The sequence below is a fragment of the Heterocephalus glaber genome, unplaced genomic scaffold (assembly GCF_053883595.1).
Source record: "Heterocephalus glaber isolate CG9 unplaced genomic scaffold, H.glaber_assembly_v1.0 deba00001141, whole genome shotgun sequence".
NCBI lineage: Eukaryota > Metazoa > Chordata > Mammalia > Rodentia > Bathyergidae > Heterocephalus > Heterocephalus glaber.
In genome coordinates this window covers 1,086,403-1,109,899 of record NW_028258201.1, presented here as the reverse complement: position 1 = coordinate 1,109,899, position 23,497 = coordinate 1,086,403, and the positions used below count along the sequence as shown (strand labels likewise).

The 23,497-nt window shown below is 50.3% G+C and overlaps 3 protein-coding genes across 9 annotated transcripts; 2 read left to right on the top strand and 1 right to left on the bottom strand.

The window, feature by feature from the left end:
• Positions 1-586: 586 nt before the first annotated feature.
• Positions 587-16,506, top strand: Hspa1l (heat shock protein family A (Hsp70) member 1 like). Of its 7 annotated transcripts, none has more exons than XR_002395761.2 (3): positions 587-1,871; positions 3,165-3,227; positions 3,513-3,587. XR_002395761.2 is itself a non-coding variant. In XM_004846955.4 (3 exons), exon 3 carries the CDS (start codon positions 14,510-14,512, stop codon positions 16,436-16,438), a length of 1,929 nt encoding a protein of 642 aa, XP_004847012.2. In that variant the 5' UTR covers positions 639-1,871; positions 3,165-3,227; positions 14,497-14,509; the 3' UTR covers positions 16,439-16,506. The 7 variants fall into 7 exon arrangements, 6 of the variants coding, with proteins under 6 accessions (XP_004847012.2, XP_021115734.2, XP_087066470.1 ...); XM_004846955.4 differs by lacking the exon at positions 3,513-3,587 and adding an exon at positions 14,497-16,506 and having other exon boundaries at positions 639-1,871; XM_021260075.2 differs by lacking the exons at positions 587-1,871; positions 3,513-3,587 and adding an exon at positions 14,497-16,506 and having other exon boundaries at positions 2,989-3,227.
• Hspa1a (heat shock protein family A (Hsp70) member 1A) lies at positions 6,437-9,224 on the bottom strand. Its single transcript, XM_004846957.4, has one exon. It carries the CDS (start codon positions 9,068-9,070, stop codon positions 7,145-7,147), a length of 1,926 nt encoding a protein of 641 aa, XP_004847014.1. The 5' UTR covers positions 9,071-9,224; the 3' UTR covers positions 6,437-7,144.
• Positions 16,507-18,899: 2,393 nt separating the features above from the next.
• Lsm2 (LSM2 homolog, U6 small nuclear RNA and mRNA degradation associated) lies at positions 18,900-23,305 on the top strand. The gene is made up of 5 exons (XM_004846958.3): positions 18,900-19,124; positions 19,253-19,320; positions 22,572-22,602; positions 22,716-22,775; positions 22,876-23,305. The coding sequence occupies exons 1-5, from the start codon at positions 19,122-19,124 to the stop codon at positions 22,999-23,001; spliced, it is 288 nt and encodes a 95-aa protein (XP_004847015.1). The 5' UTR covers positions 18,900-19,121; the 3' UTR covers positions 23,002-23,305.
• Positions 23,306-23,497: the final 192 nt, after the last annotated feature.

The window sequence follows — 23,497 nt, the reverse complement described above, 5'->3', positions numbered from 1 at the left end:
AGAGCCAGAAGGGCTGTTAGGTAACTTTCAGGAGGGGTGGGGGGATCAGGGATTGGAGCATGGGTGTCAGGAACACTGGAAGTGGGGCCAGAGAGCTTTCCTCAGCCTGATGTTGTAAGGATCTTTTTTTTTTTTTAATTTTTTTCTTACAGTTTCTCAAACTGCTCTTTTTGTTTGTTTGGGGTTTTGGTGTTTGTTTGGTTTTTTTTGAGACAAGTACTTAACAGTACTGTTTTCTCCTCAGTCCTATTGGCTTTAAAGGATGATACAAGCAGGGTGTGGTGGCATACTCCTGTAATCCCAGCGCTCAGGAGGCTGAGACAGGAGGATCACTAGGAGTTCAAGGCCACCTGAACTATGCAAGGCCCTGTATCAAAAAACCAAAAAAGGGACTGTAGATTTAGCTCAGTGGCACTGCGCCTGCCTGGAAAGCACAAGGTCCTGAGTTTATTTAAATAGTTCATTTATTTCCCCAGTGCTAGGTACCTGACCCAGGGCTTTGTGCATGTTGCACAGGGATTTACCACTGAGCAACATCTCCCACCTGGGCCAGGTGTGTGTGTGTGTGTGTGTGTGTGTTACTAGGGATGGGGTCCAGAGCCTTTCCACTGAGCCACATCCCCAACCCTTTTTAATTTTAAAATTTTTGCTTTTGTTTTTGTTTTTTGGTACCAGGGATCGAACTCAGGACCTTGCGCTTTCGAGGCAGGCAGTGACTCCACTGAGCTAAATCCCCGGCCCTAATTTTTAAATTTTGAGACAGCATCTTGCTAAATTGCTACATTGCCCAGCTGGGCACAGATTTGGGCTTCTCCTGCCTCACCCTGCTCCCAGAGTGCCAGGATTACAGGCCTGTATCACCACGTCCACTGAGCCAGGCTTGCTTGCTTGCTTGCTTGCTTGCTTGCTTGCTTGCTTGCTTTCTTTCTTTCTTTCTTTCTTCATTTATTTTTTTCCAGGCATTCTTAACAACCAAACCGTAAAGGCTTCAGTGATGTGCAAACCCTAGAGATCTCCAGCAGCATGGAAAAAAAACTCTAGGAAGTGGAAAACGTGGACTCTAGTTCTTTATTGAGGTTGTTTCTTTGCGGTGTGGTCGGAATGAGCAGAAAACAAGTTAATCTGCTGTCACAGTAAACCCACCCTCTTCCCATCGGGCTTCTCTGAGCCACCACATGCTAAGCAGCCATAAGGTTCTGCGCAGGCTAAAATACAGGTAAAACAAATACTGCATATTGTTATTGATGTGGAGCACATGTTCTTCCCCGTAGCTGTGACCCTTTTCTCTGAGTTGATGCATGTAGGTGTCCTAATCTGGAGGCTTAAGGGGCTCCTGAAGCCAGAGTGATGGACCCCTCTGCGCTGGCCCTTGGATGGAAAGCTTGACACAGTGCAGCATCTCCCTCGAGACAGAGCTCGGGCTGTCCTGGGGAGAGCCTTCCCAAGACCCTTGGTCTTCCACAAGGCTCTCTCATCCTCAAACACTTGTAGAACCCAGGCTTTCCCACCAATGGCCCAGTCTTCTCTTGGAACCTGCAGTGAATCAATAAACATCACCTTTTTTTTTTTTTTTTTGAGACAGTCTCGCTATGTAGCCCAGGCCAGCTTCAAACTCTTAGCAATCCTCCTGCCTCAGCTTCCTCAGTGCTGGGATTACAGGCATGCGCCACTACACCCAGCTAAACATCATTTTTCTATGTTCCTTGACAAATTCTTTTTTTTTTTTTTGAGATAGGGTCTCACTATGCAGTTCAGGCTGGCCTTGATCTCACAGTGATCCTCCTGCATCAGTCTCCCAAGTGCTGGAATTACAGGCATGCACCACCACGCCCAACGCCCAACTCAACTGTCGAATACTTTCACCACCCCAGGTACTGGCCATTACACAGTACACCTTGCAAGGCATTTTCCTTTTCAACAATGAAGTACTTATACAAGTTGACTAAATTATGTAAGTTTCTATGTGCTCATGTCTAAAAAGATTTCATAAGACGGCAGCATCAAAAATTAATAAGATAAAAAAAAGAATCAATAAGATAGAGCCAGGAATTTAGCTCAGTGGTTCTGTCACCTGCCTCGCAATGGCAAGGTCTGAAGTTCAAACCCTGGTACCCCCCCAAAAAAGAATTAATAAGATGAGCCCAGGATGGTAACCCATGCCTGTAACCTCAGCACTCTGAGGTGATGAAGCAGTAGGACAAGTTCAAATCCAACTCGGGCAATTTAGGGAGACCTTATCTGGAAATAAAAAAGGACTTAGGGCTGGGGATTTAGCTCAGTGGTTCTGCCACCTGCCTCGCAAGCCCAAGGTCCCGAGTTCAATCCCTAGTACCAAAAAAAAAAAAAAGGCAGGCTGGGGATTTAGCTCAGTGGTTTCGCCGCCTGCCCTGCAAGCGCAAGGACCCGAGTTCGATCCCCAGTACCAAAAAAGAAAAAAAAAAGGCTGAGGATGTAGCTCACAATAAAGGCCCTGGGTTCAATCCTTAGTAAAGGGAGGTAAAAAGGCTACTCTGTGCCGGTTACACAGTGTGTGCTCAGAATTTGTGCCCCTTCCTCTTTTCTGCTGGGGTCCCACACTTGGGTCTGACCTAGTCATTCTTACTGAGGTTCCTTCGAGGCTGGGAACCACTGCCCAGAACCATAGCATTACTTTTCGGCTTAATGTAAAAACTGTGGAAAGATCTTTGGACACAACCTTTTCATTTCTCAAAGAGGGGCACACAGGATGAAAAGGGGTCTTGGGGTTGGGGATTTAGCTCAGTGGTTCTGGCACCTGAGCGCAAATGCAAGGTGTTGAGTTCAATCCCTGGTACCGGGGGAAAAAAAAAAAAAATCGATCTTTAGGGTCGGGGATTTAGCTCAGTGGTTTCGCAGCCTGCTGCGCAAGCGCAAGGACCCGAGTTCAATCCCTGGTACCAAAAAAAGGGGGGGGGGTCTTGGCCCTGGATTTAGCTCAGTGGTTCCGCCACCTGCCTCTGAAGGGCAAGGACCCGAGTTCGATCCCCAGTACCAAAAAGGGGTGGGGGGTGGTCACCGGCTTGATCTAGCATCTAGCCACCCAGCAGGCAGGAGATTATAAATCAGTGACTGGCCCTGCAAACTCTCACACACTCCCTTCTCTTCATATTGGCTCCCGGCATGATGGTTCTCATCTCTAACGACAGGAAACAAGCGGAAGAAGTGAGGAGCGACTGCCCGGCCTCCGCGACCATCCGGGGCACCGTGAGGTACGTGCCCGGCCAGGATACCCTCCTGCGGCCGCGACCGCCCCATCCCCGAGCGCCGTTCTCCCCGCTTCCAGCTCCTCGGGAACAGACTGCCCTGTCGGACGGGGTGAAGCGGACGAGCCCCGTTACTATGGCAAACTGGGAACGGAATCTTCCGGATATTAAATATAGAGTCTTGACTCAGCTGGATGTTCTAGGGCAGGGCTGGGGGTTGGGAGACTGGGGGGAGGTGTTTGTTTGTTGAGAGGTGTTCCTAAGAATAACAGGGCGGTTCCCCCCTTTCAGGCTAGAAAACCCGAGAAACCTCCAGGCTCAGCCAGCAATACGGCCAAAGGCGCCTGCGCCTGATGGACGGCGACAGGTGGGGCGGGGACGGGGGCGGGGCGAGTGAGGGGGGGAGTGAAATAAACAGGGTGGGCGGGGTGAAAGGGGCGGAGCACGGAGGAAGGGGTGGGGCTTCCGCTGGGCCTTGACTCCCCAAGGGTGAAAGGAGAAATCTTACAGGTTCTCTCATGCTAGCCAATTATTTACCTATTTACCTTTTAAATTATTTATTTGTTTATTTATTTATTTATTTTGAGGCAGGGTCTCACTTTGTAGTGCAAGCCGACCTTGGACTCACTATGTAGCCCAGGCTGGCCTCGAACTCTCAGTGATCCTCCTGGCTCAGCCTCCCGAGTGCTGGGATAACAAGAGTGCGCCACAACGCCCGGCTATTTACCTTTTAGAAATAGTCTCCCTGTGTTGATTGCTCAGGCTGATCTCCCACTCCTGGGCTCCCGTGACCCCCGCCTCAGCCCTCCGCGTAGCTGGGGCCTGGCTGCTCGGTCCGGGGGTACTCAGGAGAGTTTCGTGACTTCACCCACCAAGCAGGACGGATGCGCGGCCGGACGCGGGGAGACGAGATCCCCGCCGGCCCCGGTGTGGGCGGATTGCCTCGCGGGACGGAGTCGCCGGCTTCTCTCTCGGCTCGCACTTCCTCCCGCGGGGCCGTCTGGGGACCATGTCTGAGGTCCTCGGGAGCGACTCGGTCCTGGGCTGTGCCGCCGCCCCACCGCGTGGCCCTGCCCCACGCCGCCCACGCCGCCCTCTCCCCCAGCTCTGGATCTGGCTACAAGGGACAGACTTGGCGGGGCGCCCCGAATTACGCCCGTGCCGGGCCCCTGAGGTCCGCCTGAATAACGGGCTGGGCGAGGGCGAGGGTCTGCCTGCGTGGCTCCTTCCGGCTGAGCTGCCTCATGCAGGCCTAGTGGACCGAAGTGGAGACATCAAGGTGAGGCATGAGGCATGGCCGAAGGCAGGCTCCTTGCAAGCGAAAGGTCCTGCGTTCAATCCGCATAGCCCCCCCCATCATTATATACTGCAGGCATGTTTCTATACTAATAGAAATATACTTTTTATTTTGTTTTTCTTTTTTTTTGTTTTTGGTACCGGGGATCAAACTTGGGACCTTGCGCTTGCGAGGCAGGCGCTGTAACCACTGAGCTAAATCCCTGGCCTAGAAATATACTTTTTAAAAGACCAGGAATAGGGCCAGGGATGTTGCTCGGTGGCACTGTGCCTGCCTTGCAAGCGCAAGGTCCTGAGTTCAATTCCCAGTACCAGAAAAAAAAAAAAGCAGGAGTAAATATACCAATATAAAGCCATATTCTGGTTTCTAGAACCAGGGCCCCTTTACCTTACCTCCTATTTCTGAGACCTGGCTAGGAAAGCAGGAGGTGATCAGAATCGGGATTTTTTTTTTTCTCCTTGTGGTTCTGGGGACTGAACCAGGGAATCACATCCTCAGAACTTTTTTATTTTTTATTTTGAGTCAGGGTCTCGGTGAGTTGCCAAATTTTCCAGCCTGGGCTGGAACTTGAGACCTTCCTTCCTCGGCCTCCCAGAGTACCAGGATTATGGGCATGGGCCTCCATCCACATCCAGCCCAGGACAGATACTGGATTTTAAAAATTCTTTCTATATTACAATTATTTTTCTTCCTCTCCCTCAAAATTTTCTGGCTAACCTAAATATCATTTCTTCCACCAGTGGTACTTCATAGTTTGCTAATTCTGGTTTCCCCAGTGTGATCTAGAAGTTATAATTAGTATTTTTAACTATTTCAGAGTACTCTGTGCTAGGCAGGGTACACAGATAAGCAATTGCATATTGATTTCTTATAAAAACATTGACTGATGTGGTCATAGGAACCCTCTTATTTTGTCCGTTCGAGGTTATTTCTGGAAATTTCTCTTATCACTTACAAAAGGCACTTGACAGGTCCTTTCCTATTTCCCCCTTTTCCACCTCCTACCCTCCACCCTCATCCCAAAGTAGGAGTATTGGCTACTGGTTTAGAGACTCACTGTGTTGTGTGCAGGTGAGTCACAAATGCTGCTGTGGTTTTAGGAAAAGATCTTATTCAGATGCACATTCCCACGAAGATTAATTTACACTGCGCAAAGTCCACAGCATCACAGTTCAGCTACCATGAGTGTTAAATGTGTCTATGCTGATTGGCTTGAAACCTAAGCATCTTAGTTTTGTTTCTTTTTTAGCATCTCAGATTATAAAAATTTATTTGAGACAGGGTCCTGCTGTGTAGCTCAGAATGACACTGAGCTCACTATGTAGCTGAGGCTGGCCTACAACTCACTCCTGTCTCAGCCTCCCAGTGCTGGGATATGACACCACACCGGCTTAGATTTCCTTTCCATTTCCAAACTTTGAAGGCAAGGTCTACCACTGTGTGCCTTTCTCCTAATAATGTATTTTCTCCAAAGCTACTGTTTAGTGAAAGGTTTGATGGACTTCGAGGAAAATAAGTGCAGGACAGCAAAGTCTGCACCTAGGTTTTCCCAATTCCTTTTTTTTTTTTTTGATACCAGGGACTGAACTCGGGGCCTTTCCCTTACTGAGCTAAATCCCTGGCTCCTTGATTCCCTTTTGTAAATTAACAAATACTAAACTACGTAGTGGCAGCTGGCCTCAAGATTACCATCTAGCCAAGGGTGGCCTCAAACTCTTCAATCCTCCTGTCTGAGCCTCCCAGTACTACTCCTAGCATAAACCCTAAACTTTTATCATTCTTTTTTTTGGGGGGGGGGGGTACTGGGGATCAAACTCGGGTCCTTGCGCTTGCACAGCAGGCGGTGAAACCACTGAGCTACATCCCCGGCCCCTCATCATTCTTCTCACCTCAAAATATAAAAACAGGCAGACATCAGTCAAATTATCTTAAAGTTTATTTATTTTTTAAAAAACCAATAAAAACAGGCTTCGGTTCAGAATGACTATACAAAAAAATAAAAGGACAAAATGACAGTAGAAATTCGGCTGCAAATTCCACAGTTCAACAACACAATACTCAGTTTAACTTTACAAACATACAAATAGGTAATACAATCAACATTAAACTCTTGAGTCCCAAACATCTACACCATGAACAGGGCTTAAGAAAGGGATGGTCTAATATACACCTCGATAGAGGAGGCCGACCCAGAACACACTCCGGGGTCTGAGCCCCAGGGCAACCGTCCCCACGCCACCCAATCCTGGTACAGTCTACTGAAAATTTAAAGCACTTTCACAATTAAATGAATTACAAATCAAAATTAGCCTTTTGTCCTGTTGCAAAGCAAACACTGTACACAAGGTGGCAGTACCGATCAGCTTCAGAGGAGAAAATAAAACATCCTTACAGCACTAACTTGCGCTTGGGTAAATAACGTGACTTACACCGTAAAAGCGTGAGAAATGCCGCCTCATCACCCTCAGCCCGTAACTTAACTTCAGAACCCACTCAAGCACAGAGCCCTCGACTTGCACAGCACATCAAGCAACAGCAGGGTCCCTGGAGTCCCTCCCAGCAGCCCGCGGGTCCCAGAGGAAGGGACCCGCAGAAAGGACGGTAGGAGCGAGCGAGGCCCTCCGGCCTAATCCACCTCCTCGATGGTGGGGCCGGAGCCCGACCCCGCCTTGGGCGCCTGCGCCCCGAAGCCTCCGGCCCCGGGGCCTCCCGCCCCCTGGTACAGTCCGCTGATGACCGGGTTACACACCTGCTCCAGCTCCTTCCTCTTGTGCTCGAACTCGTCCCTCTCGGCCAGGGTGTTGGCGTCCAGCCAGGAGATGACCTCCTGGCACTTGTCCAGCACCTTCTTCTTGTCGGCCTCGCTGATCTTGCCCCTGAGGCCCTCGTCCTGCACGGCGCTCTTCATGTTGAAGGCGTAGGACTCCAGCGCGTTCTTGGCCGCCACGCGCTCGCGCTGCCCCTCGTCCTCGGCTTTGTAGCGCTCGGCCTCCTGCACCATGCGCTCGATCTCCTCCTTGCTCAGCCGGCCCTTGTCGTTGGTGATGGTGATCTTGTTGGCTTTGCCCGTGCTCTTGTCGGTGGCCGTGACGTTGAGGATGCCGTTGGCGTCGATGTCGAAGGTCACCTCGATCTGGGGCACGCCGCGGGGCGCCGGGGGGATGCCGCTGAGCTCGAAGCGGCCCAGCAGGTTGTTGTCCTTCGTCATGGCCCGCTCGCCCTCGTACACCTGGATCAGCACCCCGGGCTGGTTGTCCGAGTAGGTGGTGAAGACCTGCGTCTGCTTGGTGGGGATGGTGGAGTTGCGCTTGATGAGCGCCGTCATCACGCCCCCCGCCGTCTCCAGCCCCAGCGACAGGGGCGCCACGTCCAGTAGCAGCAGGTCCTGCACGTTCTCGGACTTGTCCCCCATCAGGACGGCCGCCTGCACCGCCGCCCCGTAGGCCACCGCCTCGTCGGGGTTGATGCTCTTGTTGAGGTCGCGCCCGTTGAAGAAGTCCTGCAGCAGCTTCTGCACCTTGGGGATCCGCGTGGAGCCGCCCACCAGCACCAGGTCGTGGATCTGCGCCTTGTCCAGCTTGGCGTCCCGCAGGGCCTTCTCCACGGGCTCCAGCGTACCGCGGAACAGGTCCGAGCACAGCTCCTCGAAGCGCGCCCGCGTGATGGACGTGTAGAAGTCGATGCCCTCGAACAGAGAGTCGATCTCCAGGCTGGCCTGCGTGCTGGACGACAGCGTCCTCTTGGCCCTCTCGCAGGCGGTGCGCAGCCGCCGCACGGCCCGCTTGTTCTGGCTGATGTCCTTCTTGTGCTTCCTCTTGAACTCCTCCACGAAGTGGCTCACCAGTCTGTTGTCGAAGTCCTCCCCACCCAGGTGCGTGTCGCCCGCCGTGGCCTTCACCTCGAAGATGCCGTCGTCGATCGTCAGGATGGACACGTCGAAGGTGCCCCCGCCCAGGTCGAAGATGAGCACGTTGCGCTCGCCCTTGCCCGTGCGGTCCAGCCCGTAGGCGATGGCGGCCGCCGTGGGCTCGTTGATGATCCGCAGCACGTTCAGCCCCGCGATCACGCCCGCGTCCTTCGTGGCCTGGCGCTGCGAGTCGTTGAAGTAGGCGGGCACGGTGATCACCGCGTTGCTCACCGGGTAGCCCAGATACGCCTCGGCGATCTCCTTCATCTTCGTCAGCACCATGGACGAGATCTCCTCGGGGTAGAAGGCCTTCGTCTCCCCCTTGTAGTTCACCTGAACCTTGGGCTTGTCGCCCTCGCTGATCACGTGGAAGGGCCAGTGCTTCATGTCCGACTGCACCACCGGGTCGCCGAACTTGCGGCCGATCAGCCGCTTCGCGTCGAACACCGTGTTCTGCGGGTTCAGCGCCACCTGGTTCTTGGCCGCGTCCCCGATCAGCCGCTCCGTGTCGGTGAACGCCACGTAGCTGGGGGTGGTGCGGTTGCCCTGGTCGTTGGCGATGATCTCCACCTTGCCGTGCTGGAACACCCCCACGCACGAGTAGGTGGTGCCCAGGTCGATGCCGATCGCCGTGGTCTTGGCCATGTCGCCGCCTGCCCTCTCGGCTCCGCGCTCAGGCTCACGCTAGGGTCGGGTCGGCGGACGCGATGCGCGACGAGAAGCTCGCTGCTTGCTGAGGGGCGAAAGCCGAAAGCCAACCGCTCCAACCACAACTCCGGCAGGCTGCTGCTGGGGCGGCGGTTGCTCGGCTGGCTGCGCGTTGCGCCTTTATAAGTCGTCCCCGAGCCCCGCCTACTCGCCCCTAGGCCAATCACCGGTGCGCATTGGGGCTGGCGGTCCGGAACCTTCCAGGGATTTCGCCTCGGTTCCTGCCCCTTGCCCTTCTTGGACCAATCAGAGGCGAGGGCGCCGCCCCTTCTCAGAACTCTCCAGACGCTCCTGGGGTTTGCTGGAGTGGACGGGAGCCCGAGGGGCAAGGGGAGGGCGTGGCGGGGGGGAGGAGTGGGTGCCTGGGTCTCCATGGCGACCTGGGGCAGTTGGGCGGTGTGGAGTGGGGCGGAAGAGTCGGCGCTGAGGGGCTGGAGGGGCTGAGGGCTGTTGGGCGGTTTCCTGTGAATCGGTGTAGGTGACGGTGGGGACCCCCAGAAGGCCCAGTCCCGGAGTTGGAGGAGGAGAAGGGTGTGTCCTGCGCGGGAGGCCGGGTGGGGTGGGGACGGCGCCGCTGACGAATGCGCGGAGAAAGTGCTGTATAGTTTAAATAAATAAATAAATAAATATCAAATCTAGGGCCCGGGACTCAGCTCAGTGGTTCTGCCGCCTGCCTCGCAAGCTCAAGGTCCCGCGTTGGATCCTCGGTACCGAAAACAAAACAAAACACCATCTTTACCCTAACCTGGACAGAAAATCTGGGATAGAGGCTCTGGGTTTTTACAAGAGTAGCGGTTGCGTAAGCAAGTGGTTTTAGGTAGAGAAGGTCCGCAGCGTCCCGGAATTACGGTGGCCCCGGCCAGCCGCCGCAGCGTCTGTCCTCCTTGTGCAGCCGCTGCTGCACCCCGGGACGGGCAGGTCTCGGGGACGGGCTTGGGGCCGGAGGGCGATATGGCCCTGGTCGGGAGAGTCCGCAGGGCCTCGCGTGTCTAATGACGCACCTCCAGCCACGTTACAATGGCTGTGTCGTTTCTGACCTCACCGACCGGTTAAGTATGGGGCAGCGGCACCAGATCGGCTCAGAGCTGAGGGCCGGGCGGGGCCGGGGGTGGGGGCGCCAGCCCGTGGGGTTTGGGTGTTTGGGGAGTTCCCAGTCGCAGGGGCTCCGGGATCTACAAGTTTCCAAACTGGATCGAAGGCGGACAGTGAACAGGTCAGCCTGGAGGGCTCGGCTTGGAATTGGGGAGGAATCTGGAAGCCCAGGAGTTAGGTTCTTGTTTGTGAAATTCCTGTAAAGTTCCCTGGCTGGTTTAAGTCTGGTGTGGCAGGTGTACCCTTGAGAGCAGCTAGGTGGCCAGAATTGGTCATAGCCAAAAAGAAGTGTGGGTCCACCCTGGTTACTGGTGTGGGCACCAAGTGGGTGGGGGACCGCAACCCTCCTGTGACTGTTACTCGCTCCAGACAGCAGAGGTTGTATACAAGAAAGGACAGAGAACTCCCTCTCTGAAAAATCTTGTGAGACCCTGACTGTTTTGTAGCAGCCATTCTCAGACTGGCCTTAATCATGGATTCCTAAGAGTGAAGGAGTAGGAAAGGCAGTAGAACCCAAGAGTGGAAGTTAATGTCTCTTAAGGAGTTCAAAAAGGAAAGTCATCTCAGTTCAACATCAGCCAGATATGATCATACAATAAAATCAGAGACAGGAGGAGGACATTTGAATCGGATATACCTAGCTCCCTGCCACCTTTCAGTAGCTGAGAGTACTTTGGTCTATCGTGTCCAATAAGCTCCTTCCCATATGTTTGTTTATTGATGTTCGTAACATTGTCTCAACAATAGCTGGCAGGTGGAAAGAACACAGGTGTCTATGGAGAAATGGATAGTAACCAAAAGGTGGTATACACGAACACTACTCAACCTTAGGAACGAAGTTCTGAAACATGCTGCCTCATAGATGAAAATTGAGACCATTATGCTAAATGAAGTAAGCCACAAAAGGACAAATATTGTATAATGTCCCTTTTGAGGTGTGATTGAAGAATAGAGTTTACGTATTTAATTGGTGGTGCTGGGGATTGAACACAGGGCCTTCACACCGAGGTACACCCCACCTCCTTTTTGAAACAAGGTCTAAGTCTGTGAGTTATTCAGGCTGGGCTCTTTCCTTCTTTGTTATCCTCCTTCCTCAGCCTGACCAGTGAATGTTTACATTTTTAAAAATACTACAGTAAAAAATTGCCATTAATCCCCCTCAAAATACCCTCATGTTGATGGCACTTATTCCATCATTCTTGCCACTTTCTGAAGGAGTTTGGATGTCCTCTTGTCAGTGCCTTTATTTTTGCTTTGTTTTGTTTTTTGAAACATGGTCTTGTTATGTAGCCCAGGCTGGCCTTGAACTCCAGGTGATCATCCTGCCCCAGCCTCCCCTGTGCTGGTATTACAGGCACACCCCCCCCACACACCCACCTGTCAGTCCCTTTAGTTGTGCTGTTGTGGCCACCTCAGTATCCTGAGTTAACTCAAAACCTTTACTTTTCATGGTCATTTTGACTTTGGGAAGACATGGAAGTGGCACTATGCCTGACATGGTGAAGAAGGTGGATGGACCACAACACCAAAATGTCCTTATGAGCCTGCCCATTTGCATCAGATGGCACTTGACAGCAGTATTCACTGTATTTTTTTTTGGTACTAGAGATTGAACTCGGGACATTGTACTTTCGAGGCAGGCAGCAGAACCACTGAGCTAAATCCCCGGCCCTCAATGTATTATTTTAATCATATCCCAGAAAGACATGAGAGAGGACTTCCAGAATTCAGAAAATGCCAGGAATAATGAGATTAGTGTGTTCAAAGTGAGGGGGAATATTTTGAGGGGGATTAATGGTAATATGTCTTTTAATGCAATTTTTTTGGTTTTATTTTATTTTTTGTTTTGGACAGGGTCTCGCTTTGTAGTTCAGGCTGACCTTGAACTCACTATGTATCCCTTGAACTTGTGACAGTCCTTCCTCAGCCTCCCCAGTGTCAGAATTACAGGCATGTACCACCATGCCTGGTCAATATTTTTAATATTTAAATATTCATTATATATTTTGTTCACCCATTGTACCATTATGTATGAGGTACTAAGAGTAGTCAAATTGATGGGGGGTAGGAAGTATGAATGGGGAGTTGTTTAATGGGTTTAGTTTCAGGTTTGCAAGATCCTATCTCAAAAAAAGTGGGGGGCGGTTAAGATGGGCCTGGGATGTAGCTCAGTGGTAGGGCGCTTGCCTAGACTGCATGAAGCCTTGGGTTCCATCCCCAGCACCATGAACATTTTTTACAAATGAAACAGAATGGTTAAGATGATAAAATGAAAGAAAGATGATAAAATACATTTTGCATTTTGCCATCGAAAAAAAAGACAAACCATTTCCGCTGCCTCAGAACCTGCCATGTCCACCCTGCCACTGTCTCCTTAGGACTTTCCTCCTCTGTCTCCCTGTCCTGCGCCTCTTCTTCCCCAAGAAAAACTGAATTTGGTCTCCTTGAAGTGCAGGGGCAGCAGAGCAGGGCAGCCTAAGGCAGCAGACCTGGAGGGCGCATCAACTGGCCTCACCAGCGACCTGTAGCTCACAGCTGTCATTCCAGAGCAGCTTGAGAGCTGGGACCTTTTTAACAGATTATGCCAGAACCGCCTGGTCAAGGTGAACACCAAGCCACCTTAAGAAAGCCTGAGGCAGAAAGTGCAGAGTTTTGTGCGCACGAATCCAGACAAACAGGAATGGAATGACACGGTGAACAAAAACCAATGATGAAGCTGGGTCTGCTGGTGCACACCTGTAATCCCAGCACTCTGAGAGTCTAGGCAGGAGGACAGCGAATTTGTGGCCAGCTCGGGCTGCAAAGGGAGCTCAAGGCCAACCTGGAATACATAGCAAGACTTGTCTCATTAAAAAAAAAAAAGGTGCGGGGGTGTGGGAAGTGGGATACAGCTCAGCTCAAAGACTCTGGATTCAATCCCTAGTACCTGACGCACATGCAGACACACACACGCACACAAATTGTGAGCTGGTCTGAGCCAGAGAGTAGTTCAGTCGGAGATGTTAGAAGCAAGAGCAGTCAGGATTATTTCTCAGGTGGTGCATACAAAACAAGCCACATCTTCAGGCCACAGAAGGAGCCGTTCATGAGTTCTTGGTGGCCCAGAAGAAAGAAGTTGTGTAAGCAGCCTCTCCAGAGGCGAAAGCCACGATCCCCTATCTCCAAGGCAAGGTGCTTCCTCAGAACATGCCTGACAACTTTCAAAAGCTTCACATAATTAATCATGAAGAAATTCATTCCGGTTTGGAAAGAGTGCAACTTCAGGATGAGTATCAGCTAAGATCAGCACTGGTTTCGGTGCTTTAGCCTAACCTGTGAAGCAGTGTCCACACTGAGCAGGGGTGACTGTGTGTGTCCCCTGCCCTGTGCTGCCATTTGGCCAGCCTCTTCAACAGTGACACCCAGGGGACACCAGAGACACACGGAGAAACACTACAGCAACTGACATTACCCTGAAACAAACATTATGCATGAATGTGGAGACTATGCATGTAATTTAGGGTTTGTTCTTTGTAATGTATGTGCTGCTGAAGGGAGCACTGTGCTCTGGGATAAACAAAAGCTACAGGCTGGCAGTGTAGCTCTCAGTAGAAGGTCATAAGTAGCAAAAGGCTGTGGACTTTTGAGCCCCAGAACTGTCAATGAACAAACAAGCTACAGTGAGGCAAGGTATGCATGGCGGCTCATACCTGTCCTCCTAACTACTCAGGAGGCCAAAGCAGGAGGGACGCAAATGCAAAGCCCAGCCAGGCATTCTAAGGCGTGTGCATGCCTGTGATCCCAGCACTCTCAGAGGGTGAGGAAGGAGGATTGTAAATTTGAGCTCAGCCCAGGCAGTTTAGCAACTTAGTGGGACCCTGTGTAAAAAAACAAAAAAACAAAGCAAAAGACAAAAGGGCTGAAGTTGTAGCTCAGAGAGAAGGCCTTGAGTTCAGTCTCCAATATCACAAAAAGAGAAAGGACATTTGTGGGCTTTTTTGTCCAGGGCTACTTCCTGTCTTGAAAGGGTCCTGGGTATGTTTATTCTTATATTTATATATTCTTGCATTTGAAAATTGACCAGCACACTTTAAAATAAAATCATTTATTATTAAGTAGAAAACGAAAATTGAGGGCTGGGGAATTTAGCTCAGTGGCACTGTGCCTGCCTCGTAAGCACAAGGTCCTGAGTTCCATCCCCGGTACTGCAAAAAAAAAAAAGAAAGAAAAAGAAAAGAAAAAGAAAATCAAAAAGCACCCTTTCAAAATGGTATCTTATTCTTTCTCCACAGGCCCCAGACAACCATGACTACTACTAAGGGAATGGCCATTGGCATCGACCTGGGCACCACCTACTCGTGCGCGGGGGTGTTCCAGCACGGCAAGGTGGAGATCATCGCCAACGACCAGGGCAACTGCACCACCCACAGCTATGTGGCGTTCACCGACACAGAGCGGCTGATCAGGGATGTGGCCAAGAACCAGGTGGCCATGAATCCCCAGAACACTGTCTTTGATGCCAAACGTCTGATTGGCCAGAAATTTAATGATCCTGTTGTGCAGTCTGATATGAAACTTTGGCCTTTTCAAATGATCAATGAAGGAGGCAAGCCCAAGGTGGTGGTGTCCTATAAAGGGGAGAATAAAGCTTTTTACCCTGAGGAGATCTCTTCCATGGTACTGACTAAGATGAAGGAGACTGCAGAGGCCTTTTGGGGCCACTCTATCACCAATGCTGTGATCACCGTGCCAGCCTATTTCAATGACTCTCAGTGCCAGGCCACCAAGGACACGGGTGTGATTGCAGGATTCAATGTGCTCAGAATCATAAATGAGCCCACAGCAGCCGCCATCGCCTATGGTCTGGATAAAGCAGGGCAGGGAGAGAGACACGTCCTCATCTTTGACCTTGGTGGAGGCACTTTTGACATGTCCATCCTGACCATAGATGACGGGATTTTTGAGGTGAAGGCCACGGCCGGCGACATGCACCTGGGCGGGGAGGACTTCGACAACAGACTCGTGAGCCACTTCGTGGAGGAGTTCAAGAGGAAGCACAAGAAGGACATCAGCCAGAACAAGCGGGCCGTGCGGCGGCTGCGCACCGCCTGCGAGAGGGCCAAGAGGACGCTGTCGTCCAGCACGCAGGCCAGCCTGGAGATCGACTCTCTGTTCGAGGGCATCGACTTCTACACGTCCATCATGCGGGCGCGCTTCGAGGAGCTGTGCTCGGACCTGTTCAGGGGCACACTGGAGCCTGTAGAAAAGGCTCTTCAGGATGCCAAGATGGATAAGGCTAAGATCCATGACACTGTTTTAGTGGGCGGCTCCATGCGCATCCCCAAGGTACAGAGGCTGCTTCAGGACTATTTTAATGGCCGTGATCTCAACAAGAGCATCAACCCTGATGAAGCAGTGGCCTATGGGGCTGCAGTAAAGGCAGCAATCTTGATGGGGGACAAGTCTGAAAAGGTACAGGACCTGCTGCTGCTGGACGTGGCGCCCCTGTCGCTGGCGCTGGAGACGGCCGGGGGTGTGATGACCATCCTGATCAAGTGCAACTCCACCATCCCCACCAAGCAGACACAAATCTTCACCACCTACTCGGACAACCAGCCCGGGGTGCTGATCCAGGTGTACGAGGGCGAGCGGGCCATGACGAAGGGCAACAACCTGCTGGGGCATTTTGACCTGACTGGAATACCTCCTCCTCCCGGGGGAGTCCCTCAGATCGAGGTGACCTTCGACATTGACGCCAACGGCATCCTCAACGTCACGGCCACCGACAAGAGCACAGGCAAGGCCAACAAGATCACCATCACCAACGACAAGGGCCGGCTGAGCAAGGAGGAGATCGAACACATGGTTCTGGAAGCTGAAAAATATAAAGCTGAAGATGAGGCCCAAAGGGAGAAAATTGCTGCCAAAAATGCCTTAGAATCCTATGCTTATAACACGAAGAGTGCTGTAAGTGATGATGGTTTGAAGGGCAAGATTAGTGAGTCCAATAAAAAGAAAATGCTGAGTAAATGCCAAGAGGTCTTTTCCTGGCTGGAGGCCAATCAAATGGCTGAGAAAGATGAGTTTGACCACAAGAGGAAAGAATTGGAACGGATATGTAATCCAATCATCACAAAGCTCTACCAGGGAGGATGTACTGGGCCTGTGTGTGGAACAGGGTACACGCCCGGGAGGCCTGCAGCAGGCGGCCCTACCATCCAAGAGGTAGATTAATGTTTTCTGGAACTAGAGGGTTCTAAGGTGCTTCTAGGTCAATTTTAATACTTTCCTCTTCAAACATTCTTATGATTCCTGGATTGACTGGACCTGAACCTAAGTTTCCTTTGGGATTCTGATGGAGAAGTCTCACAAATCATTCTTTCATACTCCAACATCCTGTCTGTGGCTCTAAAATGGACTTTCTAAGGAAAACTAGGCCCCTCTGAACCATCTGGGGATTTGGAATGTCTCATATATTTCCAGACACAGCAATTTCCTCCTTCCTGCAAGGATGGTTGTCACTCAGTAAATGTGTTCCTAAAGGAAATTACTTCTGGTATCTTTAGGCTATGAGTGTACTTTGAGAAGTGAAGGGCAGATAATAGAGAACATGTGCTCTCTGTGAGCTGGTTGTGAATGATTAAATTGGTAAGGGGAAAGTATTTTCATTAGCTCATTGTTTCAAATGGGAAAATCTCAGTCCTCAGACACCTTTAGTATGGATGGAGCTCTTGGTAACTCTGGTTACTGCTTAGAACCAACCATAATCTGAATTAAGTGTTTAGGATGCAGCTGGGCGGACATCATTGATGTCCTGATGTCACTGTAGATGGGGTCCACATCAGTACCTGTGCTCTTTCAGGGTTATTTCATGCTTTATATGCAGAAAATATTTCTAAAACAAACCCCTGACAAATGTACTTTTATGCAAGATGAGAAATGAAGGGCTTTTGCAGTCTTAGTCCACAAAATCATTATTACTTCTTCTTCTTCTTTTTTTTGGTACCGGGGATCAAACTCAGGACGTTGCTCTTGGGAGGCAGACAAGGTGCCACTGAGCTAAATCCCCAGCCCACATTTTTATTTCTTATTTCACAAATTCATAAAAACCTAAGAGATGCCGAGGATTTAGCTCAGTGGTTCTGCTGCCTGCCTCAAAAGCACAAGGACCTGAGTTCAATCCCTGGTACCAAAAAAAAAAAACCCTGAGAGACAGGAGTATGAACATATAGGTAACTGTGCATTTGTGCCCCTTCGTATTTAAGGGAGATATTGGTAAGGGAAATATATCAGAATGTGTCATTTCTAGTTGGGTGTAGTGGCACAGGCCTGCAACCCCAGCACTCTGGGAGGAGGAGGCAGGAGGATCACAAGTTCAAGCTCAGCTTGGGCAATTTAAGGACCTTGTCTCAAGAAATAAAAAGGAGCTGGGGATGTAGCTCAGTGTGAAGTCTGTGTTCAATCCCCAGTACTTGAGGGAGGGGGAATGGGTCCTTTCTCTCGGTAGGTAAGCCACTGTGTTTAGTCTCTTTACAGGACAGTCCTGGGTAAAAGTATTTTTTTAATATAGAGACTAAGACTAGTGGCAGAGTACACACTTAGTGTACTTAAGGCCCTGGGTTCATCCCCAGCACCAAAAAACTAAACAAAATGGAGCCTAAGGTTGGGAGAAATGTATTTAGTGGGAATCTTTGATAAAAATCAAGATTTATGCTTAGATTCCCCGATTTTGGGGAACTCTTCACATCTTTTTTTTTGAACCGGGAATCAAACTCAGGACCTTCTGCTTGCCAGGTAGGCATGGTGTTGCTGAGCTACATCCCCGGCCCTTCGTATTTTTGATTATCAAAGTGCACAAATCATAATTATCATGTACGTACTACCTAATACTTCCCAATAGGAAGGGTGTATAGGGTGTAAGCAAAACACACTATGCATGGTCCAGTCATAGTGTTGTGGCAAAGCGGAACAACTCAGGGCTACAGCCAAGTGCCAGAACTCTGAGGCACAGCTGAGTGTTACAGTTCTGAGTTAAGCTATTGAAATCTGAAGACTGGAGAATCCGATGGTAAGTGGACAGGCTCAGAGAGTTTGTACTTGAAGTCTGAGATGCTCTACCAGAAAGGAGAATATCCTTACATAGGCATCTACAGGGTAGAAAGAGCATGCTCACTGAGGGAAGGGGGTGGAGTTACAGAACATTCCTGAAACAGAAGCTGTGTTGAGGGGCGGAGTTACAGAACTTTCTCGCAAGGGGGCAGAGCTTAACATTCTTAAAAGGGACAGAGTTTAACAAAACTTTTTTTTTTTTTCTGGTCGGGGATGAACTCAGGACACAGGAGCTGCGCCGCTGACCTAAATCACCAGCTCCTAACATTCTTGTGAGGGGCCAGAGTTTAACAGAACATCCCTGAAAGGCCACACAGTTCAAACAGTCACAAAACATTTTGATTGGGTAGCAGCACTGCCCAGCAGCACAAACTTACATTTCTGGAACAAAACATTTTGTGGAAGAAAAAAACACAGAGGCAAGGCAAGGGCCGGTCTTATTGTATAGTATTGGTCTATCAATAGAAAGTAAAAATCTGGCAGGATAGAAGCTTCTCATCCTAAAAATCAAGAGCGAAAAGCTGCGAGGTGAAGCCCTGACCACGGCTCGCCTGCGCCTGCGCAGCCGGAAGTCGGGAAGAAATCCCCGCCCCCTTCCTGCTTCAAGGCCAGTGACCGGCGCTCTGCACGCCGCCCGCCGCGCTCTTTTTGTCTGTGTCTGGGGGCTCTCCGCGGCGTTTCCCTTGCGCCTGCGTGGGCCTTCCTCGCCCCACGCGTGAGCTCGGGCTCTGTTATAGGCCGGCCTCCAGCCCGCGGCGACACCGGGCCCTTTCCTTCCCGCCCGGCGCGCAGCGCGTGTGCCGGCACCATGGTGGGTACCGTGACGTCACAAGGGAGCGCCGCGAGCGCGGGCGGCGGGGTGGGGGTGGGGGTGGGGGGCTCCTCCCTGCGCGTCCCGGTCCCTTCCCGCGTGATGGTTTCCCCTCTCTTGCCCAATAGCTCTTCTACTCCTTTTTCAAGTCCCTTGTGGGCAAGGATGTGGTCGTGGAGCTCAAGAATGACCTGAGGTAGGTACCTGTTCCAGGGAGTCTGGAGGAAGTGTGTGACCAGGGGCCTGGGAATCGGTATAACATATTTGAGGGTTGGCACGTTGGGAGAGAGAAATAAATGCCTTGTGCCTTAAGTTGAAAGATTAGCTGGGGAGTTGTGTGGTGTATTATAAAATACAAAGCAATATGTAAAGAGTGCACCTGTGTTCCCAGCACTTCAAGTCTGAGGCAGGAGGACTGCAAGTTCAAGCCCAGCTTAGACGATTTAGCAAGACCCTCCTACTTTTAAAAAAAAGAGGCGATGGAAGGATGTAACTTAGTGTGAAGACCCCGTGGCCCTGCACACATACACCTATACATCTTTGTACATACAGCTGTTTCTTTGGAAAGAAACTTTTTAAATTAAGTGTATTTTATTGGGTTTTTTGGAGACAGGGTTTTGCTGTGTAGCTCAGGTTGGCCTTGAACTCACTATGTAGCCCAGGCTGGCCTCAGCGGTCCTCCTACCTTAACCTACCCAGAACTGGGATTGCAGGCCTGCATGCCCAGCTGAAATGCACATTTAAAATGCTTTCATTTGTTGCCTGATTGTCTTTTAGAAAGATTGTATCAGTGAATTTCCTCCACAGTGGTACTTTCCACATTTCTGTTGGAGGTAATTTCTTGCCACGGAAACACTGACATAGAAGAAAATGAGGAGGAGAGGGACATGACTTGCTGGAACATTGTAGAATGGAGGTTTTGGTGCCAAATTTATCCTCCTTAGGAAACTGACTGAAAGGACACTGTCCTATGCAATTCTTTCTTTTTGTTTTGTTTTTTCCGGTACCAGGAATCAAACTCAGGACCTTGGGCTTGCCAGGAAGGCGCAGCACCACTGAGCTAAATCCCTGGCTCCTATACAGTTCTTGAAAGTTATTTCACTGCTGCAGACAGAAAATGCTGTCAGGTTTTTAGCAGCCAGGAGGATGGTAAGACCACTCAGGCAGTAGGTCTGAGGCAGACACTAGACTTCAAAGACTGGGCAGGGCGTAGATCTGTGGTAGTACACTTCTTTAACATGAGTGAGGCTGTGGGTTTTTACTCTCTGCATAAAAGAAGAAAGAAAAAAGAAAAAAAAGTCCAACAGAGAGCTGCAAACTTTTGGCAAGATAAGTCATTTTTAAAACTGCCATTCAGTGTGATCATTTAAGGCAGGTTTTTTGTTTTTTTCTGGTATTGGGGATTGAACCCAGGGCCTTGTGCTTACTGCTAGGCAAATGCTGTACCACTAAGCTACATTCCTAGCCCTTTAAAACCTTTTTTTCTTTTTTTGAGGCAAGGTCTTGCTAGGTTGCTAGTCTAGCCTAGAACTTGTTATCTTCATTCCTCATTCTCCCAAGGGGAGGGATTACTGGTATGCATCACTGCACCTGGCTCAAATTTTTTTTTTTTTTGGTACTGGGGATTGAACTCAGGATCTTGCGGTTGTGAGGAAGGCAGTGGCACTACTGAGCTAAATCGTGGCCCTCAATATTTTTTTTGATACGCCCCCAAAATAGGGCATTAAAGAACCATTATTCTTGGGAAAAACTATTGATAATTTTTAGCACAGCATGTGTGTATTCACTATCCTATACAGTAAGTCCTTGACTTACAAATGAGTTCCATTCCGGAAGAATGCTGGTAAGTTGGACTCGTTCCTAAGTCCAACAAAGTGAGTCTTAACAGTACACCTGTGAAAATTCGCAACCCGGATGTTCGTAAGTTGGGGACTGTCTTAGTTACTTTTCTCTCATTACTGAGACAAAAGACCTGACACCCAAAGTTAAAGGGGGAAGGTTTATGTAGCTCACAGTTTGTAGAGGTTTCAGTCCATAATTGGGTTGCTCCATGGCAGACAGGACTGGCAGAGGAGAAACAGTTCATGGCAACCAGAAGAGAGCAAAAGCAGAAAGGGGCCTTAGCAGCGTCTTTGTGCCCGTTATCTTATTCAGACTACTTAGGACTGGTGGCACTCATGCCCTTAATCCTGGTGCCCTCCAGCCTAGCCTCCCAAGAATCCATCACACACTCCAGATTCAGCCATCCAGAGTGCATTTTCACTGAAAAAGCATGAGGCTTTGGGAGGGACATCTAAATACTAGCCATATCAGGGACTTGCTTTGTTTCCTCGTCTGTTGTGGATTCATGAAGCCTTTGAGTACACATCCGTGTTTGCGAACCATGATTCTAAGGTAATGACCTGTAGGATAGAACCTGACCATGACCTACAGGACAGTTGCCGGCAGGGTGGCAGGCTGGCCTGAGTTGAGGTGCACAGTAATTACACTTTGGTTTGTGAGAGTCAGACTAGAAAAGGAATTACAGAAGTGTTTTCAAGTCAGCAGATCAGTGGAGATTCATGGAACATGAAGAAGAAAGAAGTAAAACTCACCAAATTCGAAGGTGTTAGACTTAAATTGCCAGAGCCATTGACAGCTCTGACAGCAACGAATCTGGGAGACAGCCTGACTCCGAGCACTGGCGTCTTCGTAGCATTCCTCAGTAGTGTTGCAGAGGCTGTGGCTTGTGCCTGCACCATCAAGAATAATGCTAGTGGCCTTATCTCCATATGGGCTCTGGTTCCAGAGCAATAAATATTTAAAAATAGCTGAGAGTTCTTGGAGTCAGACTTGGAATGATGCCCTTGTTTATTAGTTCTAGCCTTGGGCAAGTTGTACAGCTTTGCAAGTCCCTGCATGGTGATAGCTCCTTTGGAGAAATGGCTGTAAAGATTACAAATACTAGCCAAGTGGTGACGCACACTTGTGATCCCAGCAGTCTAGAAGGCAGAGGCAGGAGGATCACAAGTTCAAGCCCAGCCCAGACCACTTAGGAGACCCTGTTTCAAAAATTAAATTAAAAAAGGGCTGGGGATGTTGCTTGCTTCAAAGGCCCTGGTTTCTGTCCCCAGCACTGGAATATAAAAAGAATGGGTTGGTTCTCAGGAAGCTGAAGCAGAAGGATCTCCACTTTGAGGCCAGCCTGGGCTACACAACAAGATCCTGTCAATGAGCAAAACAAAATAGAATGGGTTGGTTTAGGGAAGAAAGATGTGGGGTTTAAAATAACAAACCATCCTGCCAGCTGTCTTTTCTCCACCAGGGCTTAAGGGAGGGTCTCTTGGTTGTGCTATTCTAGCTTCCCCAAGGCCTTGTCCTCCAGCCGTGTTCCCATCCTTCCTCTGAAGTCACCTGTGTTGACTTAGTGTCAGCTAATTGGTTCTTCCCTCCTCTTGCCCTTGACAGCATCTGTGGAACCCTCCATTCTGTGGACCAGGTAAGACACCGCGAAGACTCAGACTCTGTCTCAGGGAAGGAGAGAGGGACAATGAAGGGCTGGGTGCTTGTCTCCCTCCTGGGGTTAGTGATGGCGTCCTTCCTCTTTCTTAGTATCTCAACATTAAACTAACGGACATCAGTGTCACAGACCCCGAGAAGTACCCTCACATGGTGAGTCAGGGTTGGTCAGGTAAACACTTGCAAGCAGGAGGCCCCTGGTGTGTGAGGACATTGTAAAGGGCGTCCGCGCATTGTCTGTCTGTCTGTCCAGCTGTCTGTGAAGAACTGCTTCATCCGGGGCTCTGTGGTCCGCTACGTGCAGCTGCCCGCAGACGAGGTGGACACACAGCTGCTGCAGGACGCAGCGAGGAAGGAAGCCCTGCAGCAGAAGCAGTGACACTCCTGTCCCTCTCGGTGGCCCCCTGGCTAGGACCCTTCCCTTCCTCGAGTATTGGAGGGTTTTGTCTTTGTTTTCTTTTTTTAAGGGGTTGTGTGTCTGAGCGGAGTCATGGGAAGAGCCGTCTTCTGCTTGGAAGGGGAGGAGAAGCGGGCAGGGGACCACAGCCGGCCTGGCCTGCATCTGCCCTCCCTCCTTCCCCAGAAGGTGGGAGTTCCCAAGGTCTTCCCAAGGCAGCCTGTTACTCATTTTGGGGATGGAAGGAATCTGTCCCGCATCGGGAATAAAATTTATGCAAATTTGAGTGGTGATCAGTGTCTGATTGGGGCAGGCGGTTCAATTCAGCCAGGCCCTGGTACGAGCCATCCCTCGGCTAAGGTTCCCACCCAGCTTCCCAGCTGCCTGCCCCTCAGTATCTTCCCCAGCTGGACTTACATCTCGCTTTCCCAGCGCGGCTTCTTTCTACAGCCATGGTCTTCTGTTGCTGTAACTGTTA